Below are 16,744 nucleotides of genomic sequence, written 5' to 3'. Positions count from 1 at the left end.
TCAGGCCTAGAGGAACCTGAACACACCCCGCTCTCCTCAGGCCTAGAGGAACCTGAACACACCCCGCTCTCCTCAGGCCTGCAGGTATGTAGGTTCACCCCCCCCCCCCCCCCCCCCCCCCAGGAAGGAGGAACCTGAACACACCCCACTCTCCTCAGGCCTAGAGGAACCTGAACACACCCCGCTCTCCTCAGGCCTGTAGGTACCTGAACACACCCCGCTCTCCTCAGGCCTGTAGGTACCTGAACACACCCCACTCTCACTCTTCACTGTTGAATGTCACTGAATGACCATGGTGCATAAATGTACCTGGTGCACATCAGTCTAAACATGAAAAGATGTAGACAAAAACCAGTTGACCCTGTCTAGGAGTCTTTAGTCCCTCCCATAGTCTCCACAGGGACTAGTCAACCTAGTCACACAGTCTCTGCTCATCCCAAAGCCTGTCCGTTGCAGGGGGCTGGAGCCCTGGCGCGGTTCCCACTCCTGACCGGTCGGTCGTGGCTGAAGACGCTGTCCTGGTCGCTGTCTGGCTCCGACTCTGACATCATCAGGCTGGAGTTGTGCTCCGTGCTTCTGTGTTTGATGTCTGAAAAAAAGTGAAATTGACTGATACTGACCAGTACAGTCTGCTCCGGTTTAGGAGCAACACCTCCCCCTTAAACCAGCCTGCAATAGAAACACCTCCCCCTTAAACCAGCCTGCAATAGAAACACCTCCCCCTTAAACCAGCCTGCAATAGAAACACCTCCCCCTTAAACCAGCCTGCAATAGAAACACCTCCCCCTTAAACCAGCCTGCAATAGAAACACCTCCCCCTTAAACCAGCCTGCAATAGAAACACCTCCCCCTTAAACCAGCCTGCAATAGAAACACATCCAGCTGACACAGAGAAAGATTAAATATTCTCACTATATTTGGGCCATAGCTCCATCCTCTCCTGTTCGTCCATGTTGTCCAGGATGGTGTACTTGGTTTTCTTTCTGACCTTCGTTCGCCTTCTCCTGAACATGGAAGTGTAATGCAGTTCCATTGACTCAACCATTCAGGTAATCTGGTTGGTACTTCACAAACACATCACACTGCACAAAGACCTACCAAGCCATCTAATGTAGGGTTTACTTATTTGTTTACATATAAACAATGTTCATAGTTCATATATACTGTAGATACAGAATTGTGCAAAAGTCTTAGGCTACCCAAGAAAAGTCCCAAAGCTATTTATCTGGGCAGTGTTTATTTACTTTTATACAACGGTATAGATCCGGTCCATTGTCTCTATTGGTCAGTTTGCATTCAAGCCATGGCGATAACCCGATAACCACGATATCCCCACGCTAAAATGGAATGTTCGCACATCTTTTAATATCAATCCACCTCTTATTAGTAGTCGTGTCAGTGTCCAGATCAATGTTTACAAAGATGTGCTGTAGCATTGTCGTTGCCTGTCAACATTCCCTTTTTCAGCGGAAGTATCCGCAAATTATTAACAAATAGTACCATTAAAAATACATTTTAAAGTTCGTATTGTGTTTCTTTTTGAAATATTGACGGATAAATGCGGCAACCGTTGTATAAAAGCATTATGGAACTCGAAGCCGTGGGATCTCACGGATATCGCCACAGCTAGCGGGGTGTAACGGTGTAACTCCGCTGCGCGTCGTGTCTAACCACTCCCGCTAGCCATGGCGATATCCGTGACATCCCACTGCTACTCGTTCCATAATGCTTTAGTGAAACACTTTATAAACCAGGCAAGGTCCAGCCTGGCTTATGTGCATGGCTGGCTTGTTTCTGTTCAGGACTGGTAGGGTGGAAGCTAGTCATGCCTCTGAAATAGCTGTGAATTGAAATGACATGAAATAATAAATAAATAAAGATAGGTCTTGTCGCCTGGACACATCAGTTCCAATGCTTCCAATTCTAATCCAGCACAATAAGAGCGGGATAGCCAGTTAGCTCATGAGTTCACAACAACTACCAGCAGCTTCCATAACATTAATGGTAGCGGTCAGTGGCTAAAGCAGTTACACTGATGATTCCTGTAACATTAGTTATTTGGCTGCAATTGGTTCAACTTCTGTTTCTGGACAAAGGTAAGGGATAAACCCAGATAACACAAGGCTAGCGGACCTACAGCGGGTCCCCGATGGATGCTCCACCACCATTCCACCAGTAGTTAATTGTCTATATCCTAGGCCCATTGGCCGTGGGGTCCGTGGTGTGGTGGCAAGACTCCGCCCCCTTGCGTCAGAGCGGTTCGGGTGTAGTGCAGTTACTTCCGAGCAATCTCCACACACCCACTGGTGAAAACCGTGTGTTCCGCGACTCCGCCCCCTCGCGTCATATTGGGTCGGGGGATGTGGACCCCTCTCTGGGCTACCCACCTGTTATACATTATAATATGTGGCTTTCAACCACGCACAAAAAAGGTTCTTGATATATTGTGAGATGGCTAGAAGAACACAGGCTTGGTTCCCAGATGTCTCACCAGCACTTATTCAACTGACAGGGATTGATTAGCTGAATCAGTTGTGCTACAAATACTGTTGCATCTCGAGGAGTGGTTTGGAAATGGCTAAGCTAACACCTTGACAGACATAAAATCATAGTTTTGTATCAAGACTGAGGCTATAGTCAATGAGCAATAGCCCATCAAACCGGATTTTGAAGATGTAGTGTTCAAGATAGATAGATAGATAGATAGATACTTCATTCATCCCCTTGGGGAAATTCAATAATAACTAGAGGGGCTTGCACTCAGAGAGTGCAGACCTCCGCCCCTGGGAGTTATACAGCCAATGACTTAAATCTATAGTCTATAGGCGAGATATAGTTTTCTATGAAGTCAATCATTTTAATGTGCAGACACTTTATTTTCATCCACCTGAAAATCGTTTAAATGTAAGTTGAGACACTAGTCTATATAACAGGTGTTACTGTGTTTCTTGGGAGTATTGCCTTTACGCTCACTTGCCCATGCTGGGTTCGATCTTGGCTGTACAGAAATCATCACACTAACAGATAGTATACATAAAGCATTAAACATGGTAATTTAGCGGACTCTATTGAGGTAGCCTACAAAATGCATCCCTTCAACTATCCACACGAATGAGAAATATAACGTTATGGGTCATTCCATTTGTCTCGGGAGGTGCGAGTGGGAACTGGCATGGTCACTCCCGAGGTGAGCGTTCCAGTTGCAACAGCTCGAGGGGTTGGAGCACAAGGGGTGTAACAGAACAGAGGGCTTGGAGCACAAGGGGTGTAACAGAACAGAGGGCTTGGAGCACAAGGGGCGTAAGTGACATTTTGTGGTAAAATGACTTTTTAGTATCATTGTAAAGGTCTATACAAACTCTATCCAATGGCAAAAAAATAATTTGAAAAAAGCCCAATCATGTGACCTAAAGGAACATAAAGGTGTATGTAAAAACATAAAATTCAGTTTGGAGCACAAAAGGCGTAAGTGCACTGTTTGGTGCACAAAAGGCGTAAGTGCCACACTTACAGCTTTAGTGCACTTAACAGGTCTGCTCTGGCCCCTTTTGACTGACAATCATGGATGACAGAGGAACTCACAGCAGCAGAGCAGATGCTTCTGTACCTCATTGGGGAATTTCCACATGGACAGTCCTTTGGTGAGTAAATGTCTGTATAATGGAAGTAGTATTGATAAAGATTGATAAAGATAGGCCTTTTGATCAAATGTGTCAACGTACCATCCTCACACTAAGCTAATGTTAGCTAGCTAGCTAGCTAGCCACTTTAGCATGCTGCTAAAGATCAGCTTATATTTAGTTATAGCTCCCAGTTAGTGCTGAGCTTTAGGTTGATACCATGTTACAGCCAGGGCTGGACTGGGACAAAAAATCGGCCCTGGCATTTTTGCTGCTGCGCGATTTGTTGACGGGGGGTGGGGGATGCTGCTGCGCGATTTCTTGACGGGGGGGGGGGGGGGGACGGGGGGGGGGTGCTGCTGCTGCGCGATTTGTTGACGGGGGGGGGGGGGGGGGGCGGGGGTGCTGCTGCTGCGCGATTTGTTGACGGGGGACAGGCCAGCTGGCTCTCTAACGGCCCACGCAAATGACACCTGAAACTAACAGAGGGAGGGGTGGGGCCTACATATGATTGGGCCAGCCCAGTGTCAGTATAGAAAATGGACCAATGGGCCGCTGTCCCTGCTCTATGGGCCGTTCGTTAGCTCTTTTTTTTTTTAGATCGGCCCACAAGTAGGTCCGGCCCACCGGGCATTTGCCCGGTACGCCACATGGCCAGTCCGGCCCTGGTTACAGCTCAGTAATAACATGCTAATACCATGGTAATAGCAAAACTATTACAAGGATAGCTTTAAGGTCAATATGAGTTACTGCCCAGCCCTATAGTTATGAAAATGGATGCTAGTAAATCATACATTTGGGGTGACTACTGAATGGAAATCAACATTGATTCAGACTGTGCTGACCCTTTAAGTTGGTCAGTATCAGTCAGTCAGTGTGATTTGATATTGTGAATAATAATCCATTGCCTTTCTGTCAGATGAGGCTCCAGATGAGGCAGCTCTCGGTGAAGAACAGCTCTGGGGGAAGAACAGCTCTGGGGGAAGAACAGCTCTGGGGGATGAACAGCTCTGGGGGATGAACAGCTCTGGGGGATGAACAGCTCTGGGGGATGAACAGCTCTGGGGGATGGAAGAAGCCACTGAGGCCACAGAAACCAGGGAGAAAGCAAGAGAGATGGATGGTGGAGATAATGAAGCTAGGGGTGAGAGACAGGAGTCAGACCCCAGTGATAACATCAGAGATCTCTAATAACAGATGGGTTTCTATGGAGGACTAAGTTAATGTAGCTGTGGACATATCTCAACCCCGGTTAGTTGGGAGCCCAGGAAACTGGGAAATAAACATTCAAGCCGTTTGGCTATTTTCTTACTATCGTCTATTCTCAATTTTTTGTCTGCTAGCACACCGCAATGCCACAATATTATGCATTGATGTAATGTGGATGATGTTCCTTTGTATTTATACTATATAATGTATTTTTACATATTCAATTGGTAAGGCCCATATATGGTAGGCCTAATTGCTAGGCCCTAGTCTTACATCTTCCTGCTCTACCAGGCCGGACTAGGCGGCTTATACACAGATGAAACCCATCTGTTATTAGAGATTCTGTGCCGTGATTGGCCCTTGCCCCCCACCCCTTACCTATATAACTGTCTGTCAGAAATGTTACTTTTATGCTGATGAAGGCCGAAACGTTCACTCTCGCCCATTAAAGTTTTTAAGACCATGTCTCTCTTGTGAGTGCCGGCGCTTTCCTTCATTTATTATAGCACTTGACCTGGCACCCGTGACTGCTCCAGATTAATTTTGAGTTGTGCGCACTCGTATGCTTTTTTGTGCATTAAGCTTTTTTGTCCATGGCCAGGAACAGCCAGTTTTTGGTGTAGTGGCCAAGCTCGGTATTGCAAGTGGCGCCAAGAACCTGAAACCTATGAGGAAACTGAAACCTAAATCCTCCACTACACTGAAGTTACAGTACTATGGGTACTGTAGAGCCATCTATGAATGAATCATGGTCAAAATGTCCTTCCTTCCTTCCTATCCTTGGCCCATGCAGCACCCCTCCACCGAGTTTCATGCATATCGGGCCAGTAGTTTTTGTTTAATCCTGTCCACCTACAGACACCCACACAGACAGACAGACAGACAGGGGTGAAAACATTACCTTCCGCCCTGCGGGGCTTTGCCCCTGGGGCGGAGGTAATAAGCTGTCAAAAAGACGTAGAAATTGCAAGTTGAGGACAGAAAGCTGCATCTGCATCTGGTAGGATGTTGCAGCTAAACTAATAGCAGAAAGGCAACAAGCAGAAGAGATGACAGTAGGCAAAAGACCATGAAGCATGGAGCGACAACCAGTGGCAGAAAGTCTATTTTTTTTATAAATCTATATCAGATTTGATTCGTTTTTCACCCAATTTGGAAGTCAATTATTCTCAACCTATTGTACAATTGTCGCATCACTGCTGTGGAGTTTGGAGGACCTGTTGTACAACACCACAGTCAGCAATCTTAAATTTATAAGTTTATATTTTCGAATTATCTAAAATAAAACGTTTTGTCCCAGGTCTGGGTATGTATGGTAACTGTAACATACAGTACCAGAGAATTTCAATTTCAAGTGCAGAAGGGCTGACCTGTTGCAGCAGCAGATGAAAGCCCAGGTGAGCGGTCCGATGAGGACCAAGACCATGAAGCAGGAGAAGATGACGTACAGCACCCTCCATTCTGCTCAACAGAAGAGGGGGAAGACAGATACTGCACTTGACTCACGGACCAACAAAGACTAAAACACAACAATACTGAGGACGGGTAATTGTACTGTACACTTAAAACCACAGGAAACTTGAAATATTAAAAATGGAAGTTCAGTGTCTCATTAAGCATCCACAAAATTCAGAATGAAAATAAACTTTCAGACCTATTAGTCTGAAAAATCTAGTTCGAAAACAGTTGAGACAAAATCTGAATGAAAGTCCTCAGTCTCTAGTTGAGCATTTAGAGACTGACTCGCGTGTCCAGGTGTCTCTAGTTGAGCGTTTAGAGACTGACTCGCGTGTCCAAGTGTCTCTAGTTGAGCGTTTAGAGACTGACTCGCGTGTCCAGGTGTCTCTAGTTGAGCGTTTAGAGACTGACTCGCGTGTCCAGGTGTCTCTAGTTGAGCGTTTAGAGACTGACTCGCGTGTCCAGGTGTCTCTAGTTGAGCGTTTAGAGACTGACTCGCGTGTCCAGGTGTCTCTAGTTGAGCGTTTAGAGACTGACTTGTGTGTCCAGGTGTCTCTAGTTGAGCGTTAAGAGACTGACTCGTGTGTCCAGGTTTCCAGGGGTGGTTTTACAAGTATATAAATCACCATGGGCCATTGTGTCCCTGTAGGGAATCTTAGAGCTTACCACAATTGCTTTCTCCATCGCCAATGAAACGTCGAATTAGGTTCTCTGTCCAGAAGGGGTCGCAGACACACTCCTTGCTGATTGGGTCACACTGGCCACGCCCAGAGCAGCGCAGCAAGCACACTAAGATCCCATTGGATCAGAAGGAAAAGAGAAACATGGGAAAGCTGAGCATTAAGGTCTGTGACAAAATCAGTACCATTGGTAACGAAGGAGGGAGACATAACACCCATTCAAGTACTGTATTTCTCTTTGATCCACTTTCCTCATGACATCTACTAACACCTGCATGCTGAGGTCATGAGATCATGCTACTGTTAGGTATGACTGAAAGGCACTCTGTTATTTCTTTACGTTTATGCATGGCCCAGTCTCAAACCAGAGACCTTTCGTTTGCTAGTCAGGTGATGTAACCACTGGCCTACCTACCGCCCCTATATCACGGCCTATATTATCAACTATTAAACTCCTTGTCCTTTTTCCCACCATTCATGATATATTCATGACACATCTCTCACGTTTTGTTGGTCATAAACTCGGGCTAGGCAATTATGTAACACGTTTGGACACATTTAAAATCTAGCTCACTGTATATTCAAGTGTTTCGAAAACTAAGCACAATGAAACCCAAAGCTTGTTCGGGAATAATTATAGACCACCAAGACATTATGGTCTTGTCAGCCATTGTTTGTTCTTAACCATTCTCAGACTTTTCAGTTATGGCTAAAATATTCATTCACATTTTAGGCATTTTATGCATGTACACAACACAGCACAACAATGTTCACACACTGTGCCTACGATGCAGTACAGCCATTCCGGTATGCACGATATAGCACAGCTTCTTGATATAGCACAGCTTCTTGTGTGTTAAGGCCTTTACACACCTTTTTTTTTGTGCGATTTCGTGGAGGACGCATCGAGCTATCACTGGACAATAAAAAAAAGGATTACACTTAATGAATCCCCTTGGGGAAATTCACAACTGCCACAATATGGGGTTCAGTGTCTCAAGGACACTTCAACATGCTGCCAGGAATTGAACTGGGTACCCTTCGATCCCCAGGCTCCTACTCTACCTCCGGAACCATCTGCAGCCCCAACACTTAGGATTCATGGAACCAGGTTTTGGGACTAACACACACTCTTTTGGAATACGTGTACACCTGGAGGTTCATGTAATGCTATTGGGAATATTGTATGTGCACCTTTTGTTTATTCTGCTGTATGATTCTTCTGTATGAAAATTGAATATGATTATTGTTGGTGAACGTATGTACAATATTTTGTGATGTTGAGGGGGAACTGGGTTGTTTCTGTGGACAGTTCCTCTGGTGTTATTGTTATTATTATATTATTGGAAAGAGGGCAGAACGGTACATTCTTTGACAAATCACTAGCAGCTGTAGACTTTAAGACTACGTTTTATATCCTCAGCTTGACCATCGTTACATAATAAACAACTGAGCAGACTGACCCGATGGCCAGGTGCAGCTCTGGGTCAACAGGATCCCAATAGTTGGTCCCGTCTCCTCAGATGCAGCGCTGGCATCCGCAGAAGGGCCTCAGACTGTGTCCCCCAGACATCCTGAGACACATCTCAAACTGTCCCCCAGAATCCTGAAATACGTTCTGAACTGGCCGTGGTCCAGCTGTGGCAGTGGAACTCCCATTTCTCTTAATCTACTTTGTAAAATGGGACACCCACAATATCTCTTCTTTTGTCGATTGAAGAGGAAGACAAGATAATCATCACTCGATGATGTTGAATCCATCATGTTTTCCTGAAGAATGAGCTGGCACGAGCCGTGCAAATCTATTACTGAACAAGTGTCGCAACTCGCAAATTCGCATCACCACCGGTATGAATAGTCTTGATGCAAAATACTTGCAGGCAAGTATTTCACATTTTCGTGTTGTTTATTCATCATGCTCCCATTGTGTAAAGGTTTTTATTGCTTAATTATGCATAGGATCTACTATTCAGGGGCAGCTGTAGCTCAGTTGGTAGAGCGGGTCGTTCAATGATCGAAGGGTCAGTGGTTCGAATCCCAGCTCCGACTGTCCACATGTCGAAGTGTCCTTGAGCAAGACACCTAACCCCAAATTGCTCCCAATGAGCAGGTTAGCACCTTGCATGGCAGCTACCGCCATTGGTGTGTATGTGTGTGTGTGTGAATGGGTGAATGAGAGGCCATTGTAAAGTGCTTTGAGTGCCGCTAAGGTGGAAAAGCGCTATATAAGTGCCGTCCATTTACAATTCAAAATATTTTCAGATATTGTAAAAGTGGGTTTGGCCTCCCTGCCTCAGAAGAGTGAATGATGGGAACCCAGAGCTACAGCAGTCAGGTCAGAGCAGTTATCATGAGACACTCAGATGGGTTTTTATGAAAAATACACACATACTTTCACTGGTCAGTATAGCACTCAATACCCTGCTTTTAGCTGATATGAATACAGAAATATCAGGAAATGCATTCTAGATTATGACACCATAATTAGGTGGGCTAGCTTGCAGAAGCTAGCCCAACTTGTGTTATTCCCACTATTTCTTTCTTTCTTTCTTTCTTATTAGGTGGGCTAGCTTGCAGAAGCTACCCCAACTTGTGATATTCCCACTCTTTCTTTCTTTCTTTCTTTATTAGGTGGGCTAGCTTGTAGAAGCTACCCCAACTTGTGATATTCCCACTATTTCTTTCTTTCTTTATTATTAGTCGGACTAGCTTGCAGAAGCTAGCCCAACTTGTGATATTCCCACTATTTCTTTCTTTCTTTCTTTATTAGGTGGGCTAAATTGTAGAAGCTAGCCCAACTTGTGATATTCCCACTATTTCTTTCTTTCTTTCTTTCTTTCTTTCTTTCTTTCTTTCTTTCTTTCTTTCTTTCTTTCTTATTATTCTCCCCAGTTTTTGTCTCCTTGACTACTTCTTGACTGTCTAAGCAGTGTGACTTATAGTTTTCGCTGTATGACGATTTGTTCGGCAACTGCCTCATTGAAACGTATGGCAACGCACTCTAGCTTTTGAGCTGCTAATTTTGCATTTTTACTCTTTTTCTAACTTGTCGCTATGCCTACAGTTTTAACAACTCATACACAGATTATATATCGAAACGTTCCCATAACTGTGCTGATTCGTACAATGTAAGTATCTAAGCCGTGTGACTTATAGTTTTCGCTGTATGACGATTTGTTCGGCAACTGCGCTCTCCATTGAAACGTATGGGCCCACACTCTACCTTTTGAGCTGCTAATTTTGCATTTTTACCCTTTTTCTAACTCGTCGCCATGCCTACAGTTTTTAAGCTACACAGACATATCATAGCCTAAAATGTTCAGCATATTTTCAGGATTCCTATGGTGTCAATATCTAGGCTGTGACCTTTATACTTTTTGAGAGAGAGCTGTCTGAAGCCAACATGCCTTTCCATTGAAGTGAATGAGAGGATGCTCACAGTGTCAGTTGGGATTTGAATTTGGGGACACGCGCAGGCTCTCTGTACAGGCACCCTTTTATGACTACTGTGGTAGCATTCATATTCATTCATTCCTACCTTCCTTCCATCCATCTTTCCTTCCTTCCTTCCATCCATCCTTCCTTCCATCCAACCTTCAATCCTTCCTTCCATCCTTGCTTCCTTCCTTCCATCCTTCCTTCCATCCTTCCTTCCTTCCTTCCATCCATCCTTCCATCGTTCCTTCCACCCTTCCTTCCATCCATCCTTCCTTCCTTCCATCCTTCCATCCTTCCTTCCTTCCATCCTTCCATCCTTCCATCCTTCCGTTCTTCCTTTCTTCTATCCTTCTTTCTTTCTTTCTTTCTTTCATCCATCCATCCATCCATCCATCCATCCATCCATCCATCCATCCTTCCTTCCTTCCTTCCTTCCTTCCTTCCTTCCTTCCCTCCTTCCTTCCTTCCTTGCATCCTTCCTTCCTTCCATCCATCCTTCCATCCTTCCTTCCTTCCATACATCCTTCCTTTCCTCCTTTCTTCCTTCCTTCCATCCTTCCTTCCTTCCATCCTTGCTTCCTTCCATCCTTCCTTCCTTCCATCCTTCCATCCATCCTTCCATCCATCCTTCCATCCATCCATCCATCCATCCTTCCATCCTTCCATCCTTCCTTCCTTCCTTTCTTCTTTCTTTCTTTCTTTCTTTCTTTCTTTCTTTCTTTCTTTCTTTCTTTCGGGCGGAGTCTCGCCACCACGCCACAGACCCGACAACTCAGCCCCTGATTGAGCTAGAGACACACAGTCTTCACCAGTGGGTGCAAGGAGACTGCCCGGAGGTCTTCATGGTGGAGTCAAGTAGGTGGCCTGGAGAGGGGTACACTGTCCCCGACTGGCTCTGACCTGAGGGGATGGAGTCTCACCACCACGCCACTATCCACGCCACGGGCCCCACAACTCAACCCCTGAGTGGGCTAGAGACACAGTCTTCATTGGTGGATGCATTGAAATTGCCCAGAGGTCACTGTACTGTCCCCAACTAGCTGTGACCCAAGGGGGCGGGGCCTAACCAGCACGCCACTATCCACGCCACGGGCCCCACAACTCAGCCCCTGAGTGGGCTAGAGACGCACGGTCTTCACCGGTTGAGTCAGGTAGATGGCCCGGAGAGGGGTACACTGTCCCTGACTGGTCTGACCTGAGGGGGCGGAGTCTCATCCCCATGCCACTATCCACGCCACGGGCCCCACAACTCAGCCCCTGATTGGGCTAGAGACATATGGTCTTCACCGGTGCGGGCGGGTAGGTGACCCGGAGAGGGGTACACTGTCCTCGACCAGCTCTGACCTGAGGGGGCGGAGTCTCACCACCATGCCACTATCCACGCCACAGACCCCACAACTCAGCCCCTGAGTGGGCTACAGACGCACGGTCTTCGCCGGTGGGTGCATGGAGATTGCCTGGTCCATAGTAGTACTAGCAGTAGTTGTTACATACAGCTGCAGCAGCTAGCCCACTTCACATTTTCTCCAAGAAATGCACTTTCTAGTCATTATTATTCTCCCCAGTTTTTGTCTCCTTAACTACTTCTTCATACTTTGTGCTAGAAACTTCATTCAAACTTTAAAATGTTCATGACGTTCAGCTATTGAACGGATCCATTCATATTTTTGATATTTTTGATATTTTTAAAGAAATTTAACTTTTAAAACTATTTTTTGTCCCATTGAAACTGCTTGAAACTGCTTTTGGAATGTTCAGAAACTTTATGTCTTTTAGAGTGGTGGCAGCAGTTGCTTGAAAATATTCACACATTTTGTAAACTGCTGGCACTCCTACAGTTTTGAAAGCTCACACACATATAATACATCAAAATGTTAACACAACTGTGCTGATTCGTACAACGTAAGTATCTAAGCAGTGTGACTCATAGTTTTCGCTGTATCATGATTTGTTCAGCAACTGCACTCCCCATTGAAACGTATGACACTGCACTCTAACTTTTGAGCTGTTAAATTAGCATTTTTACCCTTTTTCTAACTTGTCGCCATGCCTACAGTTTTAACAGCTCATACACATATTATACATCAAAACGTTCACACAACTGTGCTGATTCGTTCAATGTAAGTATCTAAGCTGTGTGACTTACCGTTTTTGAGGTATGACGATTTGTTCACCAGCTGAGCTCCCCATTGAAACATATGGTGCTGCACTAACGTTTGAGTTGCTAATTTAGCATTTTTACCCTTTTTCTAACTTGTCGCCATTCCGACAGTGTTTAAGATATACAGGCATATTATACATAGAAATGTTCTGCAAGTTCTCAGAATCCCTATGGTGTCAATATATAAGCTGTAACATATAGTTTTCGCGAAAGAGCTGTCTGAAGCAGACCATGTCTAGGATCAGAGTGTCAGTTGGGATTAGAGTGGTGGCAGCAGTTGCTTTTTTCGAATTTGTGTGCATGTGCAGCCTCTCTTAAAGGTACAGGCACCCTTTTATAACTAATGTCGTAGCACAGAACTCAGCCAAAGTGGAATAAAGACACATGATCTTCACTGGTGGGGGCTGGTGGGTAGCCCGGAGAGGAGTACACAGTCCCTGACTCGCTATGATCAAAAGGGGCAGAGCCTCGCCACCACGCCACTATTCACGCCACAGAACCCACTTTTCAGCCCCTGAGTGGGCTAGAGACACACAGTCTTCAATGGTGGATGCATGGAAATTGCCCGGAGGTCACTGTACTGTCCCCGACTAGCTGTGACCCAAGGGCGCGGAGCCTAATCAGCACGCCACTATCCGCGCCACGGGCCCCACAACTCAGCCCCTGAGTGGGCTAGAGACACACGGTCTTCACCGGTGGAGTCAGGTAGGTGGACCAGAGAGGGGTACACTGTCCCCGACTGGCTCTGACCTGAGGGGGCAGAGTCTCACCACCACGCCATTATCCACGCCACAGGCCCCACAACTCAGCCCCTGAGTGGGCTAGAGACACACGGTCTTCGCTGGTGGGCGCATGGAGATTGGCCAGAGGTCATTGCACTGCCCCCGACCAGCTCTGACCTGAGGGGGCGGAGTCTCGCCACCACGCCACGGACCCCACAATTCAGCCCCTGAGTGGACTAGAGACATGCGGTCTTCGCCGGTGGGTGCATGGAGATTGCCTGGTCCATAGTAGTACTAGCAGTTGCTGTTACATACAGCTGCAGCAGCTAGCCCACCTCACATTTTCTCCAGGAAATGTACTTTCTAGTTGCCATAAATGTACAAAATATATATATTGTATATCTAACTCCACCCTGTCAGTGCAGTCTAGAACTGGACCCTGGCCCTGTGAGTCTAGAACTGGCCCATGGCCCTGCCGGTCTAGAACTGGCCCCTGGCCCTGCCGGTTTAGAATTGGCCCCTGGCCCTGAGAGTCTAGAACTGGCCCCTGGCCCTGCGAGCCTAGAACTGGCCCCTGGCCCTGCGAGCCTAGAACTGGCCCTGCCGGTCTAGAACTGGCCCCTGGCCCTGAGAGTCTAGAACTGGACCCTGGCCCTGCGAGCCTAGAACTGGACCCTGGCCCTGCGAGCCTAGAACTGGCCCCTGGCCCTGCGAGCCTAGAACTGGCCCCTGGCCCTGCCGGTCTAGAACTGGACTTGTTCCCATCAGAGCTATTTTAATGAAGTTTCCACCTTTGAATCTAATGGTCTATCCTTCTACTATAGTAATAAATTGTATCTGGTTTTATTTGATATGAGATAAGTTGATAATCCTGCCTGTGGTTGAGTGTGTCTACTCACAGACTGTCAACGCGCAGGTCTACTCACAGACTGTCAACGCGCAGGTCTACTCACAGACTGTCAACGCGCAGGTCTACTCACAGACTGTCAACGCGCAGGTCTACTCACAGACTGTCAACGCGCAGGTCTACTCACAGACTGTCAACGCGCAGGTCTACTCACAGACTGTGTCAACGCGCAGGTCTACTCACAGACTGTCAACCCGCAGGTCTACTCACAGACTGTGTCAACGCGCAGGTCTACTCACAGACTGTGTCAACGCGCAGGTCTACTCACAGACTGTCAACGCGCAGGTCTACTCACAGACTGTGTCAACGCGCAGGTCTACTCACAGACTGTGTCAACGCGCAGGTGTACTCACAGACTGTGTCAACGCGCAGGTCTACTCACAGACTGTGTCAACGCGCAGGTGTACTCACAGACTGTGTCAACGCGCAGGTCTACTCACAGACTGTGTCAACGCGCAGGTCTACTCACAGACTGTCAACGCGCAGGTCTACTCACAGACTGTGTCAACGCGCAGGTCTACTCACAGACTGTGTCAACGCGCAGGTCTACTCACAGACTGTCAACGCGCAGGTCTACTCACAGACTGTGTCAACGCGCAGGTCTACTCACAGACTGTGTCAACGCGCAGAACCCTGAAGAGCAGGAAGTCCATCTTCTCCCCCAGCAGCTGTCCTCGCAGCACTCGGACCAGTTCAGTGCCAGGAACCAGACCCTCAGGGTCCCGCACTGAGAACCTCAACACCGTGCTGGAAACACACACACGCACGCACACACACACACACACACACACACGGGCACACATCTTGTGAGCACACTGTATATGTGCTAGTGAATGTGTGTGTGCATGTTTGAGCAGGCTTCAATGAAGAGCCAGGAATCAGCGGTCTATAAAAGGTGTGGTGCAATTGGCCAAAATAAGGAAAAGACAGCAGATATGCAGAGGACGTGTGTGTGTGTGTGTTTATTTGGATCCTCATTTGTGTTGTATTCTATGTGGACCCATAGCTACTTTATAGCTTTATAATTACTGTCCCTGGTGTCCACAGACAACACAAGGCAAACAATAATCCACACAAACAATAAAATTAAATAGACATACATATGAAAAATTAACAGAGTGTGTGTGTACCTGAGGTCGGAGTGTCCATGTAAGCCCCTGAGGTGGATGTCGTTGTCCAGGACGTGGAGCAGCGCAGCCAGCTGTCTGAGGACGGTGTCCCTCTGAGCCACGCTGACCTTGGCCACGGCCACCAGCATCTCCACCTCCACCTCCTCGTGTCCTCCTGGGTCTTTAGTATGTCGGGGGGCGGGGGGCACTTGGTCAACAAACCACAAACCAATCTGAGAACAGATCCATAAAGCACATTCACCCCCCCTCCTGGCTGTGAAGACATGTCTCACACACCTGGACGTACTTCCACGGTGGCTGTGGCGGTGCTGAGGCGTCCCTGAGCGTCGACCACGCGCAGCTGGAACAGGTAGGTCCCCTCCACCAGGTTGGCCAGGTACAGACAGGCCTGGCTCTCCGACGCATACAGCACGTCCTGGGACAGACACGGCACAGATTACACACTCTAATACTGGCGCTGCTGGTAACAGTTTGAAAGTAGATAGATTAGTAGAACTTTATTGATCTCCGAGGGAAATTAAGGTGTTACAGCAGCAGAATACAAGAAGCGCAATCAAGACGAGGTAGAAATTTAAAACAGACCATTTTATATTCTCAAAAAGCATCCATTTAAAAACGAAACAATCCCTCTCTTCGTTTTTCATAATATAAAAAAGTGAATATTTTATAACCTCTAAAGTGCACTGATCCATTCCCCACATGCTCAACTCACCCCAGCAGCAGGACTCTGCTTGTCCCGGACCCACAGGAAGTGCACCTTGGCTGGGTCAGCGTCCGTCACGGAGCCCCTGAGCACCAGGGCGTGAGGGAGTGGCTGCCGCTGGCGTGGGCTACAGGGGTAAGACTTCTGCCTGCTGGAAAATGTGTCATTTGGTAAGAAATGTCTCAATGAACAGTAGGGGCTGATTCAGCACCTCTTCCTGGAAAACTATCATCTTGCTTATACCCATCCACTGAGTCTGAGCAACTATTATACTCATACTAAATATAATATCAATAATCAAATAAACCAAAAAACAGTTTAAATAGTATAGCTGCAAGTGGCAATGAGACGGGGTCCTATGGACATGCCCCCTTCAGACAGACAGACAGGCAGACAGACAGACGGGTTGGCCCACCAGGTAAATCCAGCAAGACCAGCTAATGACCAGCTAAGGTTTGTAGCTTGTTCCAGCTGGATTTTCCAGTAAGGTATGACAGCACCATCTATACTGCGGTCATCTTTCAACCCAGCAAATGTGTTGTGTCACAAACAACAGACACAATGTTATATACCACCTAGCCACCAGAGGGCGCTGTGTGCACATTTTGAATAGGCACTACAGTACTTGGCATAAAATGGCAACTTTGCAATTTGTAATGAGATTCTGTTCCAGAAAGAGAGTTAAGTCAAACTCTGGGTCAGTTACCATGGTAATG

At 46.8% G+C, this 16,744-nt stretch overlaps 1 protein-coding gene across 1 annotated transcript; it reads right to left on the bottom strand.

The window, feature by feature from the left end:
* Window positions 1-431: 431 nt before the first annotated feature.
* LOC311326418 (dyslexia-associated protein KIAA0319-like) lies at window positions 432-16,195 on the bottom strand (the record flags this gene model as incomplete). The annotated part of the gene is given in 9 exon segments (XM_084459311.1): window positions 432-589; window positions 913-1,004; window positions 6,200-6,290; window positions 6,954-7,076; window positions 14,806-14,942; window positions 15,326-15,485; window positions 15,602-15,740; window positions 16,038-16,126; window positions 16,129-16,195. Coding segments are annotated over 9 exon segments (1,056 nt in total).
* Window positions 16,196-16,744: the final 549 nt, after the last annotated feature.

Source organism: Borostomias antarcticus (assembly GCF_949987555.1).
Source record: "Borostomias antarcticus genome assembly, chromosome: 27".
Classification (NCBI taxonomy): domain Eukaryota; kingdom Metazoa; phylum Chordata; class Actinopteri; order Stomiiformes; family Stomiidae; genus Borostomias; species Borostomias antarcticus.
The sequence above is the reverse complement of the archived record's forward strand: the minus strand, read 5'-3'. Positions and strand labels throughout refer to the sequence as shown.